Source organism: Triturus cristatus, chromosome 3_2, assembly GCF_964204655.1.
Source record: "Triturus cristatus chromosome 3_2, aTriCri1.1, whole genome shotgun sequence".
NCBI classification, from domain to species: domain Eukaryota; kingdom Metazoa; phylum Chordata; class Amphibia; order Caudata; family Salamandridae; genus Triturus; species Triturus cristatus.
This window is the reverse complement of record NC_140584.1, coordinates 992,824,604-992,845,503: the sequence shown is the minus strand read 5'-3', so window position 1 is coordinate 992,845,503 and position 20,900 is coordinate 992,824,604. Positions and strand designations below refer to the sequence as shown.

The 20,900-nt window shown below is 46.7% G+C and overlaps 1 protein-coding gene across 2 annotated transcripts in view; it reads left to right on the top strand.

The window, feature by feature from the left end:
• Nucleotides 1-20,900, top strand: part of DTX2 (deltex E3 ubiquitin ligase 2) — a 576,494-nt gene that overhangs the window by 406,407 nt on the left and 149,187 nt on the right. For both annotated transcript variants that reach the window (XM_085649605.1, XM_085649604.1), the window contains one exon: nt 4,876-5,034. In XM_085649605.1, the coding sequence (XP_085505731.1) occupies nt 4,876-5,034 (159 nt within the window). The remainder of the gene's footprint in view (nt 1-4,875; nt 5,035-20,900) is intronic.

Below are 20,900 nucleotides of genomic sequence, written 5' to 3'. Positions count from 1 at the left end.
CTTTAGATCTCCTGCTCATCACTCTTCTGAACCCTTCTTCTCCCTGGTCCTGTTTCTACTTTGTGCTTTCTTCGCCCCCTTTTCTCCCTCACTTCACCATCTTCTCGGGCCCTCATCTTCTCCTCTTTCCCTTTCCTATTTTTATATCTGCATTGTCCTTTTCCATCACTCACTCCCTTATGTTGTCGCCTACCTCTCTCCCACTTTATATGTCTACCCTCCTCTGACCGCTCCTTTCGTCACACCTTTCTTCACCTTTATAGCCCATCTCTTTATCCCGCCCGTCTTTCATATTCTGCCATATTTTTTTTTTTACATTACCTTCTCGTGCTCCCATAATTCTCCCTTCATAAATTCCTTATTGTCTTGTACACTCTCCAGCCCCCTCTGCCCTTACCAATCCCACCTCTTTCATCTCTCTTCACACCTCGCCATGACACTTCTCTCCCACCTACTCCATCTTCAATGACGTCATTTCATTTCAAGAACCTTTGATGTTCCTAAACACACCTTGCCCTCATCCCACTCCCTCACCCAACCCCCCTCGCTCTCTCTACACACTCTTACTTCACTTCCTGTCACTCTCTCCCTCCTGCTCCTTTTCGCCTTCCTCTGACTCTCCATCTGTCTTGTTCTCTGCCTGCCCGCCCTCTCTAGCCTCTCCAACAGTCAAAGCCCTTCTCTTTCTCCCCCCCCTCTCTTGCTCTTGAACCCCCACCCACCCCTTCTCACTCACACAGATATTTAAGCCTCAGAAATCCATTTCTAGGGAACCTTGGTAAATTGTAATTGCATTTATCTAACACTTACTACCCCTGACGAGGTGCTGAAGCGCTTTACCCTGGGCAGCATGCTGCTACCGAACCCAAGGTTAGTGGCTAGTCATGTTATTGGTTATTGGGGTTAGTTTAGTGACTCAAGCAACGATTCCATGCATTCACTAGAATTTCCTTGGGGTAGATGAAATAAATAGCAATTTGGTGTTAACATTAGTGGGGTGGGGGAGTGGTTGAGGTATGTGAGTTGATGCAGATGTTTATTGGGATTCTTCATGCTGATGTTTGGTGGGATTAATAAAATACAGATGAATGCAGATATTCTGAACCCTTTTCATGTTACAAGCAATAGGCAGTTCTCGGGCACAGCCTCCTTGTCCTAGCCTCATCGCAGCCCTGGGCCCTTTGTGCAGCAAACCACTCACTGGTGTTGTTTGAAGACCTAAACCTTTCCATCAAATAGAAAACAAGCGTTGGCATAGCCAATAGGTCTCGCCTTTGGGACCTTATAAGTGTTTAGCCATGCAACAGTTGATGTTGTTGCACCAAGGATATTGTGCTGCATAACTAAATACTTATAAGGTCCCAAAAGCGAGACCTATTGGCTATGCCAATGCTTGTTGTATTTGTAATGGGGGGCCCATAACATTTGATTATAAAGCTGATCTCAAATTACAAGAAAGAATATATTTTTTTTTATTTTTTTGATGACTAGATTAGGGGATCCATTATTATAGATCTTGCACATGATGCTGGAAGTTTTAGAGATTATACCCTACCTATAAGCAGCCAATGCAATTGCTTAAGGTGGGTAGCCACTAATTCAAATTTTTGTAAGCCATTTTGGATTTTTTGCAGTTTACTCATTGCTTTAAGAGTTAACCCGCAATAAGCAGAGTTGGCATGGAGGCGAAAAACCATTTAAAAAAAAAAAAACATATTTTATTTGTCGATTGCACAGATGTTACAGCACCCTGGATATCTGGGTTGTCAACAAAATCACATTGCAACATTTCACTATAGCAATCTATTTGTACGCTTGCCATCCAGCAATGCCACAGAATTATATCCTGAACAATAACACCCCCCTCCCCGTCCCCTGCGTCGCACCATGTCCATATATTCCCCACCACCGCCTTAAGATCCCATAGCCACGTCATATTTTGATAAGATGGATCCCCCTTTCTTCCCTCCCCTGCCTGGCGCCCCCCCCAGCCTGACCACTCTCCCTAGTCATCCCCATAAATGATCCTCCTCTTCTACTGGTTGCTCCAGCCACAGCCCCCGGTAATCCGCCCATCTTTTCCATATTTTATAGTGCCTGCGTGGACATCCCCGGGCTACAAATATGGGCTGTTCCAGACCCATACAGAAGTCCAGGCCGTTTTTCCATGCGGTTACCGATGGAGCTCTAGGCGCCTTCCACGCTCTAGCGATGTCCCGCTTTGCTAGTGTAAGGCCCAGCCGTAGCAGGTGCCGCTTATATATGTTGCCCCCATGCCCTCCATGACATGCAGTAATGCAAATTGTGGCGTGCGCGGGATCGCCCACCCCAGAACCTCGGACAGACCGGTAGTTACCACCCTCCAGAACCGGTCCAGCACAGGGCAGTGCCAAATAGTATGGATAAATGTTCCTTCCTCCTGACCACACCTGAGGCTGTCCGGAGCGGCAATAAAACCCGCTCGGAACAGTCTGGCCCGGGTAAAATAAACCATATGCAGATATTTAAATTGTATGAGGCGCATCGCTATAGCGGCTTCCCTCGGAGCCGCCAGGGCCTCCCTCCAGTCTTCCTCATCTAGGGCACCTACGTCAGACTCCCAATCTCCCCGCAACTTCTGGAGCTTCGTAGCGCAATGGATCACTAGGGCCTGATAGATCCTGGAGATCTTTGTGGTCTCCAGATCCCCCATAAAAAGTCTCGCTTCCAACGGACTAAACTCAGGGAGAGATGTCAGACCCTCCAGACTAGGGGACAGTGCATGCCGCAACTGCAGATATCTATAGAGCTGTGATTGGGGCATAGAGAATTCTCTTTGTAAGTCCTGAAATGATTTAAGCATCGTGCCGCTCATAACGTCTCCCAATGTCAAGATGCCTATGTCATCCCATCCTTGGAAGCCCCTTAGCGCCATCAGGTCTGGGAGGTGCCCATTGTTCCAGAGGGGGGTCTCTTCCGTTAAGACGCGAAAAACCATTTTAAGAGATGTATGTGATATCGACTGGTCTGAATGAATTTGGAAATGTGAAGGTCAAGGTCTGGGTATAACCAGATGCCAAGGTTGCAAATCAGGTGATGGGTTGGCAACAGTCCTCTAACTAGGGAGGCAATAAGGTATTGTGCCATTGATCGTTATGATTGCTAACCTGGGGGATTTTAGATTTAGTGTGCTCAAATTTTAACATTTTGCTTTCATCCATTCAGCAATAGTAGTGAGAATGGTAGGAAGAGCTGTCATTGAAATTAGTCCATCCTAGTTGAGAATGAGACTGATCGGTGTCTCATAAGCCTGAAGGTAAGTAGTGATATTTAGGTTTTTTAGTGTGTTAAGCCAGAGGTGGTGCATACAGTAAATAGCAAAGGGGTACAGGTCCGGCTCCATCATGGAGATTGGATGTGTGTCATAGGTCTTCAAGATGCAAGTGTCACAAATTCTTTAGATTTTTGGTGGACAATGTACACTACCATTACAGGTCCCTCCTTTTGCCCTCACATCAGCCCAACATAATTTTTTGTTTTGAACTGCATTACAAGGTTGTCAAAGTACATTTCAAAAAGCGGAACATTTTCATCTAGCCCTACTTCAACAACTGGTTTATAAAGGCATCAATATCTCAAGCAGCCCCGCATCACTACAGTATGACACTCTGTTCTTCAGTAACTGGAACTCAGGATGAATCATTCCAAGTCTTAAGCAAAAAAAAACTTGCAAATCGAGATATAAAGGGAGCAAAGTCAAAGCTACATGCTTTTCCATTCAGCATTTTACTCTTTAACAATAGGCAACTAATGCAATTGGGCTGTGCCCATTTAATCCACCAGGGCTTTTTTTGCTGTTAATCACCTGGTTTTTGGCCCTTTACTGTGGATGTCTCACTCACAGTAACTTCATGGTAATTGAACTGAGCGCATTTACCTCCAATGTCTGCCTCTTAAGATAACGCTGCCGCAGTGCAGCTATGGTAAGGGACCCTGGGCTGCTCACACATGTAGTTTGTATTTGTAAAGCGCACTGTTACCCGCAAGGGCTGTGTATAAGAGATTTCTGTTGTGTGCAGCCCGGTAGCTGTACACATGTTATCTGCCTGTGGCAGTACTAAACTGCAAATTCGACCTGTCACGATTACCCCCCATTTTGACAAGCCTAAACCTTTCTTTTAAATATTAATAAGTCTCCTCTAAGTAGGCCTTATTGCCCATAAAGGCAGGGTGCATGATGTTAAAAAGTAGGACATGTAGAAGTTAATGTTGAACATATCCTTACAATAAAATATATCCCCAATAGCTATTTTCACAGTAGCAACGCTGACTGCTTCCATATAGAGTCCATGTGCTACAGTGTTAAATGTATTAAATGCTAGATTCAGAGTGGTTGCAGCCAGAGGAGTAATTAAAGGAATGGCAAAATCAAATTTTGGCTAACTAGTGAGCAAAAGACACTTATAAAAACTGAAGTCTTTTTGATATATATATATATATATATATATCATGAAAATTAGTTGGATGTACCTAGTTGACATCCTAGTGAAAGTACAGAGGCAGTGACCTAGGGAAACAAAGAAAGAGAGGTTAAGACATATATATGGAAAAGTTATTCCTCTAGAATGAGCAAGTCAATATTGGGGAACCTGGAGAAGGAGCAGGGTACACATTCTGAGCTGAGTCTAGTAGTTTGGAGTCATTAGTGTAGAAGGCCTGATGGACGATACAGAGAACCTTGAGTTGTATTTTCTTATTGACGTGAAGCCAGTGAAAAGTGCAGCCCACCTCGGAGACATGGTCCAATTTCCTTAGGTCGGCTTCTAGCAGCATCACTGTATTAATGTTCTTATTACCATCAGCTCTAACATTTTGTCCCATTGACTTCTTCTCCAGGACTGCATAATCTGCATGGAAAAGTTGGCATCTCCTTCTGGGTACAGTGATGCAGTGGAGAGCAAGACTATCCAGCCTCATGCCGTGGGAAAGCTGAAGCAGTGTGCTCATAGTTTCCACATCCTTTGCATGCTGGCAATGTACAACAATGGGAACAAGGTATGATAAAGTTTATAGAGACTATTTACCTAACCTTGTGTATGAAAACCGGTCACTATGTATTGTCATGCTGCTACTATAGATATGAAGACAAAGCAGAGGCATATTGGAATGTCTTTCCATTAATTAATATATACAAAGCCCAGTTTAAGGAAATGACAGTATACATTTTAGATTTTAGGTCAAAAAGGAGGAGAGAAGCAGCAGCAAACACATCTATAACGTAGTAATGTACATGAAGTTAAGAGAAAGTTATGCAGAAAAAGCTGGTTTGCATCTTACACAGATATCTTTTTACTACTTAAAGATCAAATGCAGGAGGGATAGTGTTCATTGGCTGACATGCTTAGCGTGAATGCTAGCCAGTCCAAAGTAGGAAGCAAAACCTTTGGGCAAAGTATGCGAGATGGCCAAATCTAGACTATGCTAAGCAATCCTAGTGATTCCTGTTTCAGATTAACTGACTCTTAGAATACGGAGGTCTACATCCCTATGTGGCTGCCTTAACGATAATGACAAGCTTAGCTTTACTTTTGAAGATCAATGAGAACTGCATATTGTGCAAGAAAAATGGTTTGCAGTCTTTTCTCTATTGGATAAGTTGAATACAGTCATCTTTCATAGTCCTTAAGCTCTTTCCCATTATCATACTTTCTTGGGTGCCAGACACCTAATGGTAGGACTGTAAAAATGTTGCTTCAGCTGTTAAACAGAATTTTGGATGCTGTTGTAGTGCACATAACTTCACTTTTAAAAATGAACCAGTTGGTGTGTATTTTGCCTAATTGGAGTGTAACAGCCACTTTAAAGATAACTTTGGTCTACTCTGACATTGAGGTCCTTCCCACTGGCAACCATGTGGGTTAGTTACCACAGCATTAGAACATTTAATAAGCATTGGCATAGCCAATAGGTCTCGCCTTTGGGACAGTATAAGTGTTTAGCCACACAGCATATTATCCTTGGTGTAGCGGAATCGACAGATCCCAAGATCATGAGCTAGAAAGAAGCTGCCATGCACTGTCCGTACTCAATTCACAATAGTTTACCACAGAGACAATAATAGAGCATGTTAATAAGACATTCGGTCCAGATTAAAGAGTATCGGGTTTGTGAATTTACAACCTGTGTTTTATGTAGGTTGTGCGCAGGAGAAACAGCTTACGCAAAGCGAATAAAAGCACCCCCCCAGGCAAAGTCATTGTATGTAAAAAGAAGTTGGGGAGCTGCTCCGTATTAGTGGAGCAGTCCTGGTAGGAGAGACTTAATGGTTTGAAAAGAAAATATCCGTAAAACTCACTTGATCTCAAGAGCAAAAGAGCATCCTTAATCTACAATACTGTGTGGGGCAAGCATTACAAGTGCATTTTACCTGAAACTTCACTCTGGGTAAAATGCTGAAATAGTCGAATTTCTTAAAATACAAAATGCATAATTTCAATATATTTAACAATTATGTATGTGTCAGTGCCGCACCACTGCACTTTACGGTTGACTAACTGGACAGCCAGAAAGAAAACCGTACAGCACAGAGCATTGAAATGTTTAGAACCCCCACCCCCCTCCATTACTTGATGAGCACATTTTGCAATCTCAAGAAGCTATCAGTCATCTGACGAGAACCATTTGTGTACCTTTTTAAACGATGTGACCCTAGAGACAAGAAATAGTAGGGAAGCCTCAAGTGAAGTGTTCTTGAAGCCTTTAACATACAGGGAAAAACCATTTACACCTTTGAGCGGCAAATTAAAATTCGGAGATGCATCTCCAGGCTGAGTAGATCTGATAACCAGTTTTTTTCTTGCCAAAATGTTTGAGGGGTTATGGAGGGCAATTTTGTGGTTTTTATATGACTCGAATTTAGCAGTGAAAGGCAATCTATTTACCGGTTTGTTGATCAACGGGTACAGGTAAATGAAACACCAACACGAACAGAGGCAAACAAAATGAAGCACGAGCCGTGATAAAAGATGAAGCGTGAGTGTTCGCTAACTTTTTTGTTTCTCAATCCCGTACAATCAAACAAAACATTAACACGAGCAGAACTAAACAAAACACGAGCTGTGATAAATAATGAAGAGTGGGTGGCTGCAAACCTTTTTGTTTATCAATGGGTACAAGTAAACAAAACACGAACAGAGGCAAACAAAACAAAACCCGAGCAGTGACAAAGGAAAAAGCGCTGGCGGCAACAAACCTTTTTTTTAATTTTTTTTTTTTTTAAATCAGTCGGGTAGGCCGTAATGTAAATGCCATCCTAAACATGATGCGTGGTGTCCGGAGGAGTGGTTCACCAGTGGAGGGCTTGGAGAAGCGTCAGTAAGTGCGAGAGAGGGAGGCATCTCGCAGAGAGTGCATGTCAGATATTCTGAAATGGAGGGACGACTAGGAGGAACCCAGAGTGCACAGCAATGGCTTTAATAAAACATTAAACTTGTGGTAGCAAAAGCGGGTCAGCCACAACTTCAAAAGCACATACAACACGCTACCTCTTCCAAACAAGCGCGCGCCTCGCGCTGAAAGTTAAAAACAAGGAATGCGCGTGAGAGAGAGGGGGTGCAGGAGATGAGCCCAGGAGTGGTGCGCGCGCGCACAGTCTGCTCATTTTCAAGCACTGCACTCGTGCTTGTGGCGCCCCTGCGCGCTCCCGCAAAATGGATGACACCACAAGCATGAGTGTGTGCTTGAAAATGAGCAGAGCGACGGCTAAAGGCCTGCCTATGCGCGCTGCTTAGGCGAGACCTAAAAGGGAGGATGAGAAGACCGAATTAAGCAGTTTAGTTGTAGACTGGCTGAAGATGATGACAACTTAATTGCCAAATCTAGCATCGTGCCAGCAGTAAGCCTCAAGAGCACAGTGACTTCAAACTGCGTGTGAGGTAGCCTATGTAGCTGCCGAGAATATTTCTCTTCAGCCACATACCTGGAAAATACCTCAAATGCCACCTCAACCTTAGTTAAGTGTACCCACATATCAGATAGATATGTTCTCCATGCAAACTGTGACAGTGGTTGATAAATAATGTTATCTTTCTGATAGTAGTGGCCTCGTCAGGAAAGGTTGGTTTGAGGAATACAGAGCACTAGTTTCATACAGGTAGAAACTCGAGGCACTCCTTACATCCAAATTGTACAATACCTCCTCAGTAGAGGTAACCCAGGGATGTGGGCATAATGTTGAGAAGGTGATCTATTTGTTTAGATGGAATTCTAAGACTTTATGGTAAAAAGGGTAAGTCAAAGAGCATCTTGAGCTTGCTAATTTTCTTCATTACATATCACTTTCGTTCTCTTTACTCCTAGTCCTCAAAAACAATTTCCATACAGAATGTTCAATACCTGAATTATATGAAACTTCCTCATATTATTCTCTTATAAATTGGAAAAGTAATTTAATGTTTGCGGTTTTTGTGGCTGTATATACACATGCTTAGCATAAGTCCGCCATCTAGTGTTGGGATCGTATGTGTGCAAGTTAAGGCTTTCCAATCAAGAAGTGTAGTGACTCCTTCTCTAGCTTGAGATGCACATAGTCCTCAACTTCATTGTTAGATTGTTTTTTTCCACTGTCCAGTTTGGATGTGTACTCCTCTGAGCTGGTTTGACACTGTCATCAGTCATCGGCCAGGGGATCCCATTCGACTGCTTTCTATGCGCCGTTCACTCCAAGAGGTGGCTACTTGGTGATAGAACGGACACCTTTTTGCTTTTGCCCTTCTTGCCACGCCTATTTTTCACACATTTAGCTACATAAGGTGCACAACTTGTGCCTATCCCCCAACACGAGGAGGCAACCTGTGACTCCTGCAAGTCTTTTAGTTCGAAAAAGACACTTGGAGATTGAAGGACGTGACGACTAGAGAGGTTTCAACACAGAACTGAAGAAACACCAGACCTCTTCGGTTTTGAAGACCCAGAACTCGAGGAATAGGCCCATCCATCAGCTGCTGATGAAGACAACCTTTCGCCTGATGAGAACTCTGGGTTAGAGATGGAAATACGCAACATCATTCCTGGGCAACCCATGAGTACCCTGCCCCCTCCACCTCCACCCTGACCACAGCAGACATCCACAAAACTCAACCAGCTCCACACCAAAAAGCCAAGACTGTTGTTGGGCCACCACAGCCTTCGGGCCATGGTCTGAAAGGCTCCTTCAGACACGTCCAGCCTTGGCTCTGTGCCGAAAAAGCAGCCTAAATAGCACATCGTCGATCCCCAAGCCCATCAGACTCAAGCCGACCTTCGGCACCAAAAGCTTTGGAGCCAAACACCATTCCAGCACAGAGCAGAAAAAATCTGCTTCGGAACCGAAAACATTGGCACCGAAAATAACATTGGCTAAACTTGCATCGGAGCCGTAAACTCCGAATGGCTGCCAAACTCTGGGTGGAAACAGTAGAACTGGTGCTTGAGAGACTTCACCAGGAGTTGGACTCGAGGAAAAAGCACCTAATGCTCCACCCAGATACAGGACGTATCCTCACCAGATCCCTTCACTCAGGGGCAAAACCTGCAAAAACACAGCTCTCTCTTGAGGAGGCTTTAGACATTCCTTTTCCCCAAAGAAGGTGAAAAAGGAGGATAAGGCTACCAGCCCACTGCAGACCAGGCCACCACCACCACCGCCTGCTGTGCACACCCCATCACCACAACTCATCTGTTCACCCTATTACTGATTCACCTAAGGGTTCACTACACTCCTACACAGGAGGTTGGGGGAAGAAAGACCAATGCGCAGTCCCACAAAGAAAATCTGTGGTATTCATATGACACAGAACCACCAGATAATACAGATCCAGATCTATATCTGGCCAGACCATCTCCCCTGATAATACAACAACTTGTTGTGTAAGTATAGTACGAGTAAGGTGGCTACATTCCATAAAGTAACTCTACATACTGAGCCTTTAGAGGCCGATTTTGTTTTTTTATTCGAAACCCTCTCGTCCAATAAGCATTTGCCACAATATCTGCAAATGCTTAAGGGTATGCACATACACACTAAGGACATATTCAACGACACCTTTAGGGCTAGAGTTATCACACACTCTTAGGGTCGATTAAAAAGTACAAACCCTACATACATTAAGGGACAACTTACACCTGACGCCCCAGTGATGGCCACAGCCCGTAAAATGGCTGAGACTCAGACATTTGGTGATGCACACCTAACCGGATGAAGAGTGTAAGAAGATACACAGTGGGTAAAAGAGTGGCAGTACAACCTACCAACCACTGGAGGATTGCAAACTCCATTGGTCTCTTTTGACAATGCCCACTGGGACGAAATGGAGGAGATTCTCCAGCATCTTCCTGAAGAGCACTAAAAAAAGGCATATCAGATTGCCTCAGAGGGAAAACTTATATCAAACCCAACAATGCGTTGTGCCCCCAATGCAGCGGACACAGCAGCTAGGGGTATTAATGCTAGTCTGATCCCAAGTAGGCATGCCTGGCTAAGGGTATCTGGCTTTAAGCCTGAAGTTCAACAGAACTTACTAGCTCTCCCCTTTGATCTCCACTTTGATGGAAACATCTTTTTGGACCCCAGGTAGACACCCTTATGATTTTTTAATTTTTTTTAAAGGTAACAAGACAGCGAAAGCATTGGGAAATACTATCACAACGTGGCTCCTTATGCTACTCATCCTATCAGGGAGGTTCCAAGACAACCTCACCTGAGACACCCACCTCTTATCCATAAACCCACACCCAAACATCCTCCCAAAGAAGATATTATAGGGGAAACCTTTCTAGAGGCAAAAAGGAGGTTCTACCAAACGTTCCACCTCCACCACCAAGCCTTGACTTAATACCATTCCCCTGATGATAAAACACCTGTCGGGGGAAGATTTCTCCAGTTCTTTCCAACATTGTGGAATATCTCCCCTGACTAGTGGATGTTGGATATATATTACACCTCCAAAAATTTCACCTCAAACCTACAAGCTGCCAACAGATCATTAGTAGCTGCTCAAAGAGGAAGTACACGCTCTTCTACAAAAGGATGCAATAGAACTTGTGCCATTACACCAACATGGCGAAGGGGTCTATTGACTTTACTTCCTTATTTCTAAAAAAGACCGGTCTCTAAGGCCAGGCCTTGACCTCATATCCCTAAACAGGTTCATTCTCCCAGAGCTCTTCCTCATGGTCACTCTTCTAGATGCCCTCCCGCTACTACAACAAAGCGACATCAAGACCACATTGGACCTAAAGGACACCTACCTCTGCATTTCAGTTCTCTCAGCACATCGTCAATACCTCAGATTTGTGTTAAACGGACATCACTTTCAGTTCAAGGTGCTTCATTTCGGGGCCACCACAGCCCCAAGTGTGTTTACCAAATGCCTAGCGGTTGTAGCAGCTCACGTACGCAGGCAAAACATACATGCTTTCCCCTATCTGACTGACTGTTTTTTTTAAAAGCACAAAATATCAGAAGTGTTTTCAGCATTTTATTTATTTATTTATTTATTTATTTATTTATTTAAGAGTTTTATATAGCGCTGGCCAGACCCGGAGGTATCTGAGCGCTTTACAATATTTATAATGAAGAAAATCGAGTACATAGTATGGCAGTCGTACACAGTAAAACATTGGTAAACAGTGAGACGCGACAAGTCCAGTTAACCATTCGGGAGAGTACGGTTGAATTAGAGGTCTTTGAGCTGACTTTTGAATTTTAGGAAGGAGGGGCTGGTCCTGATTTGGACTGGAATGGAGTTCCAGATTTTGGGAGCGTTTCCAGAGAAGGAGCGCGATAGTGTTTTTTGCTTGCGAGTTTTCGGGGGGATGAGAAGTAGAGTGTTAGTACTCCTGAGGGTTCTTGTCTGGCCGGCCTTAATGAGTTTGGCGGCCAGGTAGGCAGGTTTCCCATTGTGCAGAGCTTTGTGTGTGAGACAGGCAGTTCTGAAGTTGGCACGCATTTCGATTGGGAGCCATTTTAGCTCTCTGGGAGCAGGAGAGATGTGTTCATATTTTTTTACTCCAGTGACCATTCTGGCTGCTGCATTAAGAGTTGATCTGAGGGGGGCAAGATGGGCCTGTGAGGCATGCGTTCCCGCTGTCCAACCTGGACAACACCAGGGATTGAGTTTCAAGTCATTGGAAGGGATGAAGGATTTTATTTGGTAGAGAAGTTTTAGGTTGAGGAAGGCGCTCTTTGCAGTGGTCTTGATATGTTTGATCATGTCTAAGTTGGGATCCAGAGTGATTCCCAGTGATTTAACGGAGTCGGCTGGAGTGAGCTGGCAGTTGAGAGTGTCAATAGATTTAAGCCATTCTGTGATTTGGGGAGTCTGTTCTTTATTAGATATGAGAAGGGTTTCCGTCATATCTTTGAGTTTCAGGTGGTTGAGGGATAGCCAGCGTTGAACTTCTTTTAGGGCGTTGTTTAGTCTCTGGATGTCACCGATGGAGGAAGTTTCTAGATAGATCTGGGTATCATCCGCATAGAGGTGGAAGGGAAGATTGGCTTCTTTGAGTATGTTGGTGAGAGGCTCCATGTAAATGTTGAATAGTTGTAGGGAGAATACAGATCCTTGAGGAACACCCCTGTTAATGGGGAGTGGGTCAGACATGGAGTTTTTGATTTTTATTAGTTGAGTGCGGTTTTGCAGGAAGGAGGAGAACCATTGCAAACAACTTCTTTAGCTCCGACTCTATCTTGAAGAACCTTGATGAGTAGTTTGTGATCAACCGTTTCGAAGGCTGCCGCTAGATCTAGGAGTATGCTGCATCGGTCTGTGTCTAGAGATTTGTAGATATCAATGACATTCAGGATCGCTGTCTCTGTACTGCAACCTTTTCTGAAACCCGATTGATGAGTGTCTAGCAGGTTGTTGCTGTCTGTGCTGAGTGAGTTGAAGGAGAAAACACCTTTCCAGTATTTTCGCTAAGAACAGGAGATTGGAGACAGGTCTGAAGTTATTGAGGTTGTTTGGGTCAGAGCCTGTTTTTTTTTTAGTAGTGGCATGACTTGACCGATTTTGAGGCAGTCTGGCATGCCTCCGGTTCTCAGGGAGCTATTTATAATCCTGGTCCAGAGAGGGGCCAGTGTGAGTTTAAGCTTTTTAGCCAGTTGGACTCGTATAGGGTCACCAATGTGTGACGAGGGTTTGGAACTGGTAATCATTTTGATGATCGTTGCTTAGGAGATGGGGTTGAAAGATTTCCATTTGTTGGGGGGGAGGTTGGGTGGGATGTTCTTTTCTGCTCCGGGGAGCTGGCTATCAATGGGGGGTAGAGGAGGTGACAGTGTATAATTTTGTTGTCGATCGTTTTAATGGTGGAGGTTAGGTATTCGAAAGAGTTGTAATTGAAGGAGTCTGTTTCCGTTATAGAGATGTTGCTCTTGTGGATGATTGCGATACCCCCACCTCGCTGGTTTTTCCTGTCTTTATTGATTATAGAGAAACCCGGGGGCAAAAGCATGTCCATGATTGGGGAAGAAGATTCATTCAGCCAAGTTTCCGTGTTGAATGTGATGTCAATGTCATGGGTGAGGATGGTTTCTGCCAGTTGAGTTGCGTGTTTGGTAGCTGATCTGCAGTTTATGAGCATGCAGTTGGTCGTCCCGTTGTTAATTTTCTTTCTTAGGTGGGCCATGGGGATATTAGTAAGAAAGGATGGAGGCCTCTGCGTTCTGGGTGGGGCGCTGTCTCTTCCAAATCCAGTGATAACCTGGATTTGGGATGACAATAGAGGATGATGATGATGTGCCGTAGGAGTTGGCAAGATCGGTCGCCTCTCTCATGGACATTGCGGCACTCGCTCTTTTGGGCCTCTGAAGTTTGTTCAAGAGGGTGGTTGTGTTCCAGCTGTGCCTTTGAGCGTTAGGGGGGTTTATGTGTTTGGTGTTGGTCGCTGTGGGTGGGTGTAGTATGTTTGCATTGGGTGAGCTCCGGAGGTGTGGGGAGGTTCGATAGGATTGTGTTGATACCTTGTATTACGATTTCTAGTTGGCTTTCCAGCAGAGCAAGTCTCTTAGTCGTATTCATGGAGGAGGGGGTAGGGGAGTCTGGGATCCGGGAGTCTTGGGCTGGCCAGCCTCAGGAGGGAGTGAGCTTGTCCTTGGGGGCGTGGCTTGCAGTGTTATTGTTGTCCCTGAAAATAGCCATGGGTATGTGGTGTGGAAAGTCACGTTGTGATTGGGGTTGGAGCTTCTTGAGTGCCGGTGCAAGGTGAGGGTTCAAAGTCATAGACTGACGGTCGGTTTCACTAGTTGGTTTTTGAGAGAAGTGTTGAGGGGGCAGAGGTGAAGGTCAACAGGGGGTTGGAGAGTCTCAGCGGAGCCGTGTCTCAGATTTGGTCTGGGAGAGAGGTATGTATTGTGCCAGTCAGGGGTGGTGGCGGTGGGGGAGAGGGTGGAGTCAGGGGGTGATAGGTTGGAGTGCATGTTATGTGTTTTGGGGTTGTTGAGGGAGTTTTCCAGAGGGGTTAGTCTGTCGGGGAGTTGCTTGCGTGGGGATAGCGTGGATGAGTGAGGGCATTACATAGCGAGGGGAAGCGAGAGTCAAATGCGTCTAGGTTGTCATTGTTGGCTTGAATTAGGACAGTTCCGTTGCTGTAAATGGTCGCAAAGGTGTTGCCTCTGCACGTATGGCGGTTGGAGATTGTGATCGTCATTTTACAGCTGAAAGGGGTGCTAATTGTTTTGGATATGTGAAGGTGGTTTCTAAGGGTTGAGATCCTCTTCACAGGGTTCAGGGTGTGGAAAATGAGGTCCATTTTCTGCTGGCCTTTGGAGGAACAGTGGTATATGTCAGCGAATAGAGTTTCCGGGTGTTGTCTAATCAACCTGTGTTTGAAGTTTCTTTTAGCTTTGAGTGATAGATTAGGTGGAAAGGTGATGGAGAAGGAGTTGGGGCTGTGTGGTTTCAGGCAGGGTAACGAGGCAGGAATCATTTTGTCTCAGTTAGCAGGGAGATTAGTCTCCAGTGATCGCTCCTGTTTGTTGTTCTTGTCAGGGAAGGACTAGGAGTAGGGAGCTGGAATCCCGCTCAAAGACTTAGTGGTAGATAGTGATGAGCACCTTCTCTTTCTAGGAGGGCATGCTAAGCGTCCTGGTTGACAGGCAGGAGACAGTTGGATGTGAGCCCCTTTTGTAAGACGACGAGCTCAATAATCAGATCAGCAGTGTGTAATCACTGGGCTCAGAGGTGGTAGATAACCTCTTCGTCTCACCACTTTCCTGCAAGTCCCAATGAGTTATAGAGATTCTAAGTGTATTTTGCTTTTATAATGAGTGAATGCAGGCTGATTGTCAGAATGATTGAGTCAATCAGGCCTTCACCTGCCCTCTATTTGGGAACCGATGAGCTGACATCTTAGCGACTGGTACCAGTACCAGTTAATTCTTTAATTGTAGCACCCCCAGATGTCGTAATTTTGGCTAAGAGTAGTTTCATCTCAGATTTTCAAAAAGACCCAGATATCAGGCGGTAACACTTCGAGTCAGGCGGGCCCATAACTCACCTTCGCTTTGTGTCCCGAATGGGCCACCATTATGGGGTCCGGGACCAGGACTTGCCCTATTTGTAAGCACCTCACGCGGCGTCTTCAGGCGAGGTTCATTTTAGCCAGGAGTGAATGTAATGTAGCTGGATTTTCAAAGCGGCAGGCAATTTTCAGAAAAGTAGGTGGCATCCCATAGTTGAATTGGAGTTTAACAGGTCTCGAGAAGCCGCCATCTTAGGGTCAGGCATCCAGGGTTACATGACCATGTCCCATCGTTGCAGAGTCCAGCATGTCTGGGTAGGATGTCGAATGAGCCATTGTGAGAGGGGGCATTTCGTGGCAACAGAGGGGACCGGAGTCTTTAGAAACCTCGCCTCGTTTTTATTGTGGGCTGCACGGTGGAGGTATCAGGTCGCAAGGGTCTGCCATCTTGGGGACAGGCATCGGGAGTTTCTTCACTGTTTCAATTTGTAGCTGAGTCCTGCACGTCCGGGTTGGCCGACAGACGAACCGGAGTGAAAGGAAGCACTCTGCGGGGATCAAACGAGGCTGAGCTCAACAGAAAGCCCCATCTCGCCGTCATTGTGAGCTGCGCACTGTATGAGTCTGGTCACAGGGAGCCGCCATCATGGGGTCAGGCATCCCGGGCTTCGCGACTGAGTCTACAGTGTTCACAGTTTCGGAGCACTCGAGGTTCCAGAGTGGGATTGTTCCCAGTCGTCCGCTGAGGAGTCCGCAGTTCTAGGTTGCTTCAGGTCGCCCAATGAAGTGTCCGCCGGTCGCTCCCCTCCGGGGCATCTGTTCCGACCCTGGAGGCAGCGAGGCGCAGATCAACGTTTCCTGCGGTAAGTTCTTCGAGTTCTTACGTTCCCTTTGGCGTGGGGTCTCTGTTATGGGGGTCGCCGTGGGGGAGGCAGCAGGGATTGGCACGGTGTGTTGATTCCGGTGCCCGGAAGCTTGGTCTTAAAGCTCCTTCCCTGCGGCCCTCTTGCGCCAACATACTCAAACTACCATAAACCTTCTTCCCGAACTAGGTGTTCGAGGCATATGAGCTGCAGATTATACACTGTGCATAGATCGCCATCTGGTGTTGGGCCCGATGTTTGCAGTTTTTTTTTTCCTCTTGGAAAGTCTTTGGAAGTCACGAGGTCGGTGACTCCTCCTTTGGTACGTATTGCGCATGGGCTTCGGCTCCATCCTCAGATTGTTTTTTTCCGCCATCGGGCTCGGATGTAATACTTCGCGCTGCGGTTCTGAACTTTTCCAGTTCAACGGTTGACGCAAAATCCTCGCTCATCGAGATTCTTCAGATAATAAATCATCTTAATCACCTTCTCTCCGACACTTCTTCGATTCCGGTTGTTGACGGCGGCCTTCGGGCCTATCCCGGCTCCGGTCTCGGCTGATGGAAAGAACTCCCTTCAAGAAGTGGCCTCGATGTGGGTCCAAATTCCTCCACACCGATCTTCATGAGGTGTGCAACCTCTGCCTCTCCCCTGAACACGAGGCTCGAGACTGTCCCGCCTGCAAGTCTTTTAGATCCAAAAAGACTATTCGAGATCGAAGGGCCAGACGCAACATGGCGCACTCCTCGACCTCCGCTCCAGTCCACCTCTTCGGGGACGACTTCGAAGCTCCGGTACAGCACAACATCAAAGAAGAGGACGACGACCTCGTCAACGCTTCCGAGGCGGACGACTCAGATGTGGAGGACATCACCCCGGCGCAGAGGGTCGTGAGTACTATACCCCCTCCCACGCCGATACCCAAAAAGGCTTCGGTCACGCCTTCGCCTTCGAGCCTAGGCAAGACCAAGGACACTGCTTCTAACACCCCACCTTCGGGCCCGGTAAAGAAGCCTATTAAGCCTTCCGGCAGCTCGGGCTCGAGCCAGCCTACCAGCGGTACCGAAAAACACCCTTCGGCACCGAAGAAAAAATCGGCCTCCACACCGAGCCCAGCACCAAGGCCCTCGTTGTCGAAACCCGCCCTCTCAGAACCGACCAAACATCATAAGGCCCTCAGCGCCGACACTCCCGTGCCGAAGCCTCTCTCGGCACCGAACAAAAAATCGGAGGTCCCGAAAAAGCACGGCACAGACAAGCCTAAAAAGCTGTCGGCCCCGAAAACCTCGGTGCCGACCGAACAACCAGTGTCGCAAGAACTTTTCACACCGGATCCTCTGCAGAAGACACTTACCAAGGATCCAAAAACTGGACATTTGACACTGTCTTCAAAAAAGAGACACTTGGACAAACCAGCTCCACCTCCACCTCTAAAGAGGAAGGACACTGCTGCCTCCCTTTTCAGAGTGCCTTCCCCACCTCCTCCACCCCCTCCACCCTCCCCACCTCCACCTCCACCTTCTCCCCACCCCCACCTCCACCTTCTCCACCCCTGCCTCATCGCTCTCCGACCCTGTCTCCAGACCAGGATGATCAAGGGGACCCTTACTATGATCCAGCAGATGTGCCACAAGACCCCACCCCTACTGGATCCCCAGACCCATGGGATGACTATAACAATCCGGACATCCCAGATGTCCCACAGGATGACCTTTACCCATCTAGGCCATCCCCACCAGAGGACTCATTAGGTTTTCACCACCTACTACAGAGGGCGGAACATTATCACAGGGTAGAGCTACATACTGACCCAGTGGAGGAAGATTTTCTCCTAGACACCTTCGATACTGCACATAGGTCTACTGCTATTCTACCTATGCTAAAAGGAGTAATCAAACATGCACCGGAGGTTTTTAAAGACCTAGTCACGGCTAGGGTCCTAAACCCACGTATAGAGAAAAAATATAAAGCCGCCCCCACAGATCCTTCATACATTAAAGGCCCTGCACCACTGGATTCCTTAGTGGTATCTACAGCTAGGAAGTGTTCAAATTCTCAGGCGTCAGGCGAAGCACCACCACCTGACAAAGAGTCCAAGCTCCTAGATGCGCCAGGGAAGCGCACTGCGTCACAAGCCGCCAATATATGGCGTATCGCCAACACTCAAGCGCTATTGGCCAGATACGACAGAGCGCATTATGATGAGTTAGAGACCATCATGCACCATCTCCCTGAAAAATACAGAAATAGGGCTAATGAATTGATCCAAGAGGGAAAATCTATAACTAATACCTCTATACGTTGTGCCCTAGATGCGGCAGATACAGCCTCCATGGCCATAAATACCAGTGTCCTTCTCCGTCGCCACGCCTGGCTAAGAATTTCAGGTTTTAAACCTGAGGTGCAAGCCTCCATATTGAACCACCCATTCGATCAACAACATTTATTTGGTCCAAAAGTTGATGAAGCCCTCGAGAAGATGAAGAAAGATACTGATACGGCGAAATCCATGGGAGCCCTACAGTCACACACTCCTAGGCGCTCCTTTCGCCGCTCTTCCTTTCGGGGCACGGGTAGAGGCTACTCCTCAGATAGCGCATCCACGTCCTACAAATCCCCTCCTCAGTCTACCTTCACAAGGGGTTATCAAAGAGGTGGCTACAGAGGCAATAATAATAAAGGCAGAGGCAAGACAAATACCGCCCGCTCTGCCACACCGCCTACCCAATGACTTTCCCCCGCTCCCTCCAGACCATTCCACTCCGGTCGGGGGCAGAATACAAGATTTCCTTCACGTCTGGGAGACAATCACCTCAGACAGATGGGTGACCCAAATTATTCATTCAGGGTACTGCCTAGAATTAACATCTACCCCCCCAAACATTCCACCCAGGCAACGCCCAATGTCTCAAGAACATGCCACGTTACTAAAACAGGAGGTAATCTCCCTCCTGCAAAAACAAGCCATAGAGCAAGTCCCCATCAATCAACAAAATTTAGGGGTCTACTCCCTGTACTTTCTGATTCCAAAAAGAGACGAGACTCTACGACCTATTCTAGATCTCAGACCTCTAAACACTTACATACATTCAGACCATTTTCACATGGTAACCCTTCAACAGGTTCTTCCACTCCTCTCCCAGAACGACTTTCTCACCACTCTGGACTTAAAAGACGCATACTTTCACATCCCAGTACAGCATGCTCACAGAAAGTACCTCAGATTTGTAGTGGACGGGCAACACTACCAGTTCAAGGTGCTCCCGTTCGGGGTCACAACAGCACCAATGGTATTCACCAAGTGCCTAGCAGTAGTGGCGGCACACCTCAGAAGACAGCACATTCACGTCTTCCCATATTTGGACGACTGGCTAATAAAAGCCACGTCCTACGCCCAATGTGTGCGCCACAACGCCGCTACAATCCAACTACTTAACCAGCTAGGTTTCACGGTGAACCACCAAAAGTCCCACCTGGTACCATCACACACAAAACAATACCTCGGTGCCACCATAGACACCTCAAAAGCCATAGCATATCCCAATCCTGCCAGGATTGCAAACATACAGGCTCTGCGTCAAAAAATTCATACTTCAACACTCTCTCTCCCAGCAAGAGTGTTTATGCAACTGATAGGGATGATGGCCTCTTGCATTTTCATAGTGCCCCATGCAAGACTCCAGATGCGTCCACTCCAAGAGTGTTTAGCGCGCCAATGGAACCAGGCCCAGGGGCAACTGACAGATCTGGTGTTGGTGGACGGTCGCACCCATCGCTCTCTGCAGTGGTGGAACACCACAAACCTTTCCAAAGGTCGACCGTTCCTGGACCCGGTTCCACAAATAATCCTAACAGACGCATCGCTCTCCGGCTGGGGAGCTCATCTGTTACATCTCACAGTACAGGGCACATGGACGCCCCAACAGAAGTTACTCCACATCAACCATTTGGAGTTACTGGCAATCTTCCTAGCCCTAAAATCCTTCCAGATGCAGATTTCAGGCAAGGCAGTCCTTATTCGCACAGACAACATGACTGCCATGTACTACATTCAAAAATAGGTTGGCACACACTCTCCACAGCTCTCTCAATTAGCACAGAGCATATGGAGATGGGCAATTCCACAGAAAATCTTTCTCCTGGCCCAACACATCCCAGGAGTCCAAAACACTGTGGCAGATCTGCTCAGCAGACAAACGCAACAGATCCACGAATGGGAACTTCACCCACCGGTTCTTCACCCGTTCTTTCAGAAGTGGGGGCATCCACAGATAGACCTATTTGCCACCCACGAAAACAAAAAATGCCCAAGCTTCGCCGCCAGATATCCACACCCATTGTCCAAAGGCAATGCGATATGGATGAACTGGTCAAACAAATTTGCATACGCTTTTCCACCTCTCCCACTAATTCCATTAGTGGTGCGAAAGCTACAACAGCATTCCCTAACACTGATCCTAGTAGCTCCAGCATGGGCCAGACAGCCGTGGTACACCACACTGCTGGAACTCTCGGTAGTACCACACCAAAAGCTGCACCTCTCATCATGCCTCCTAA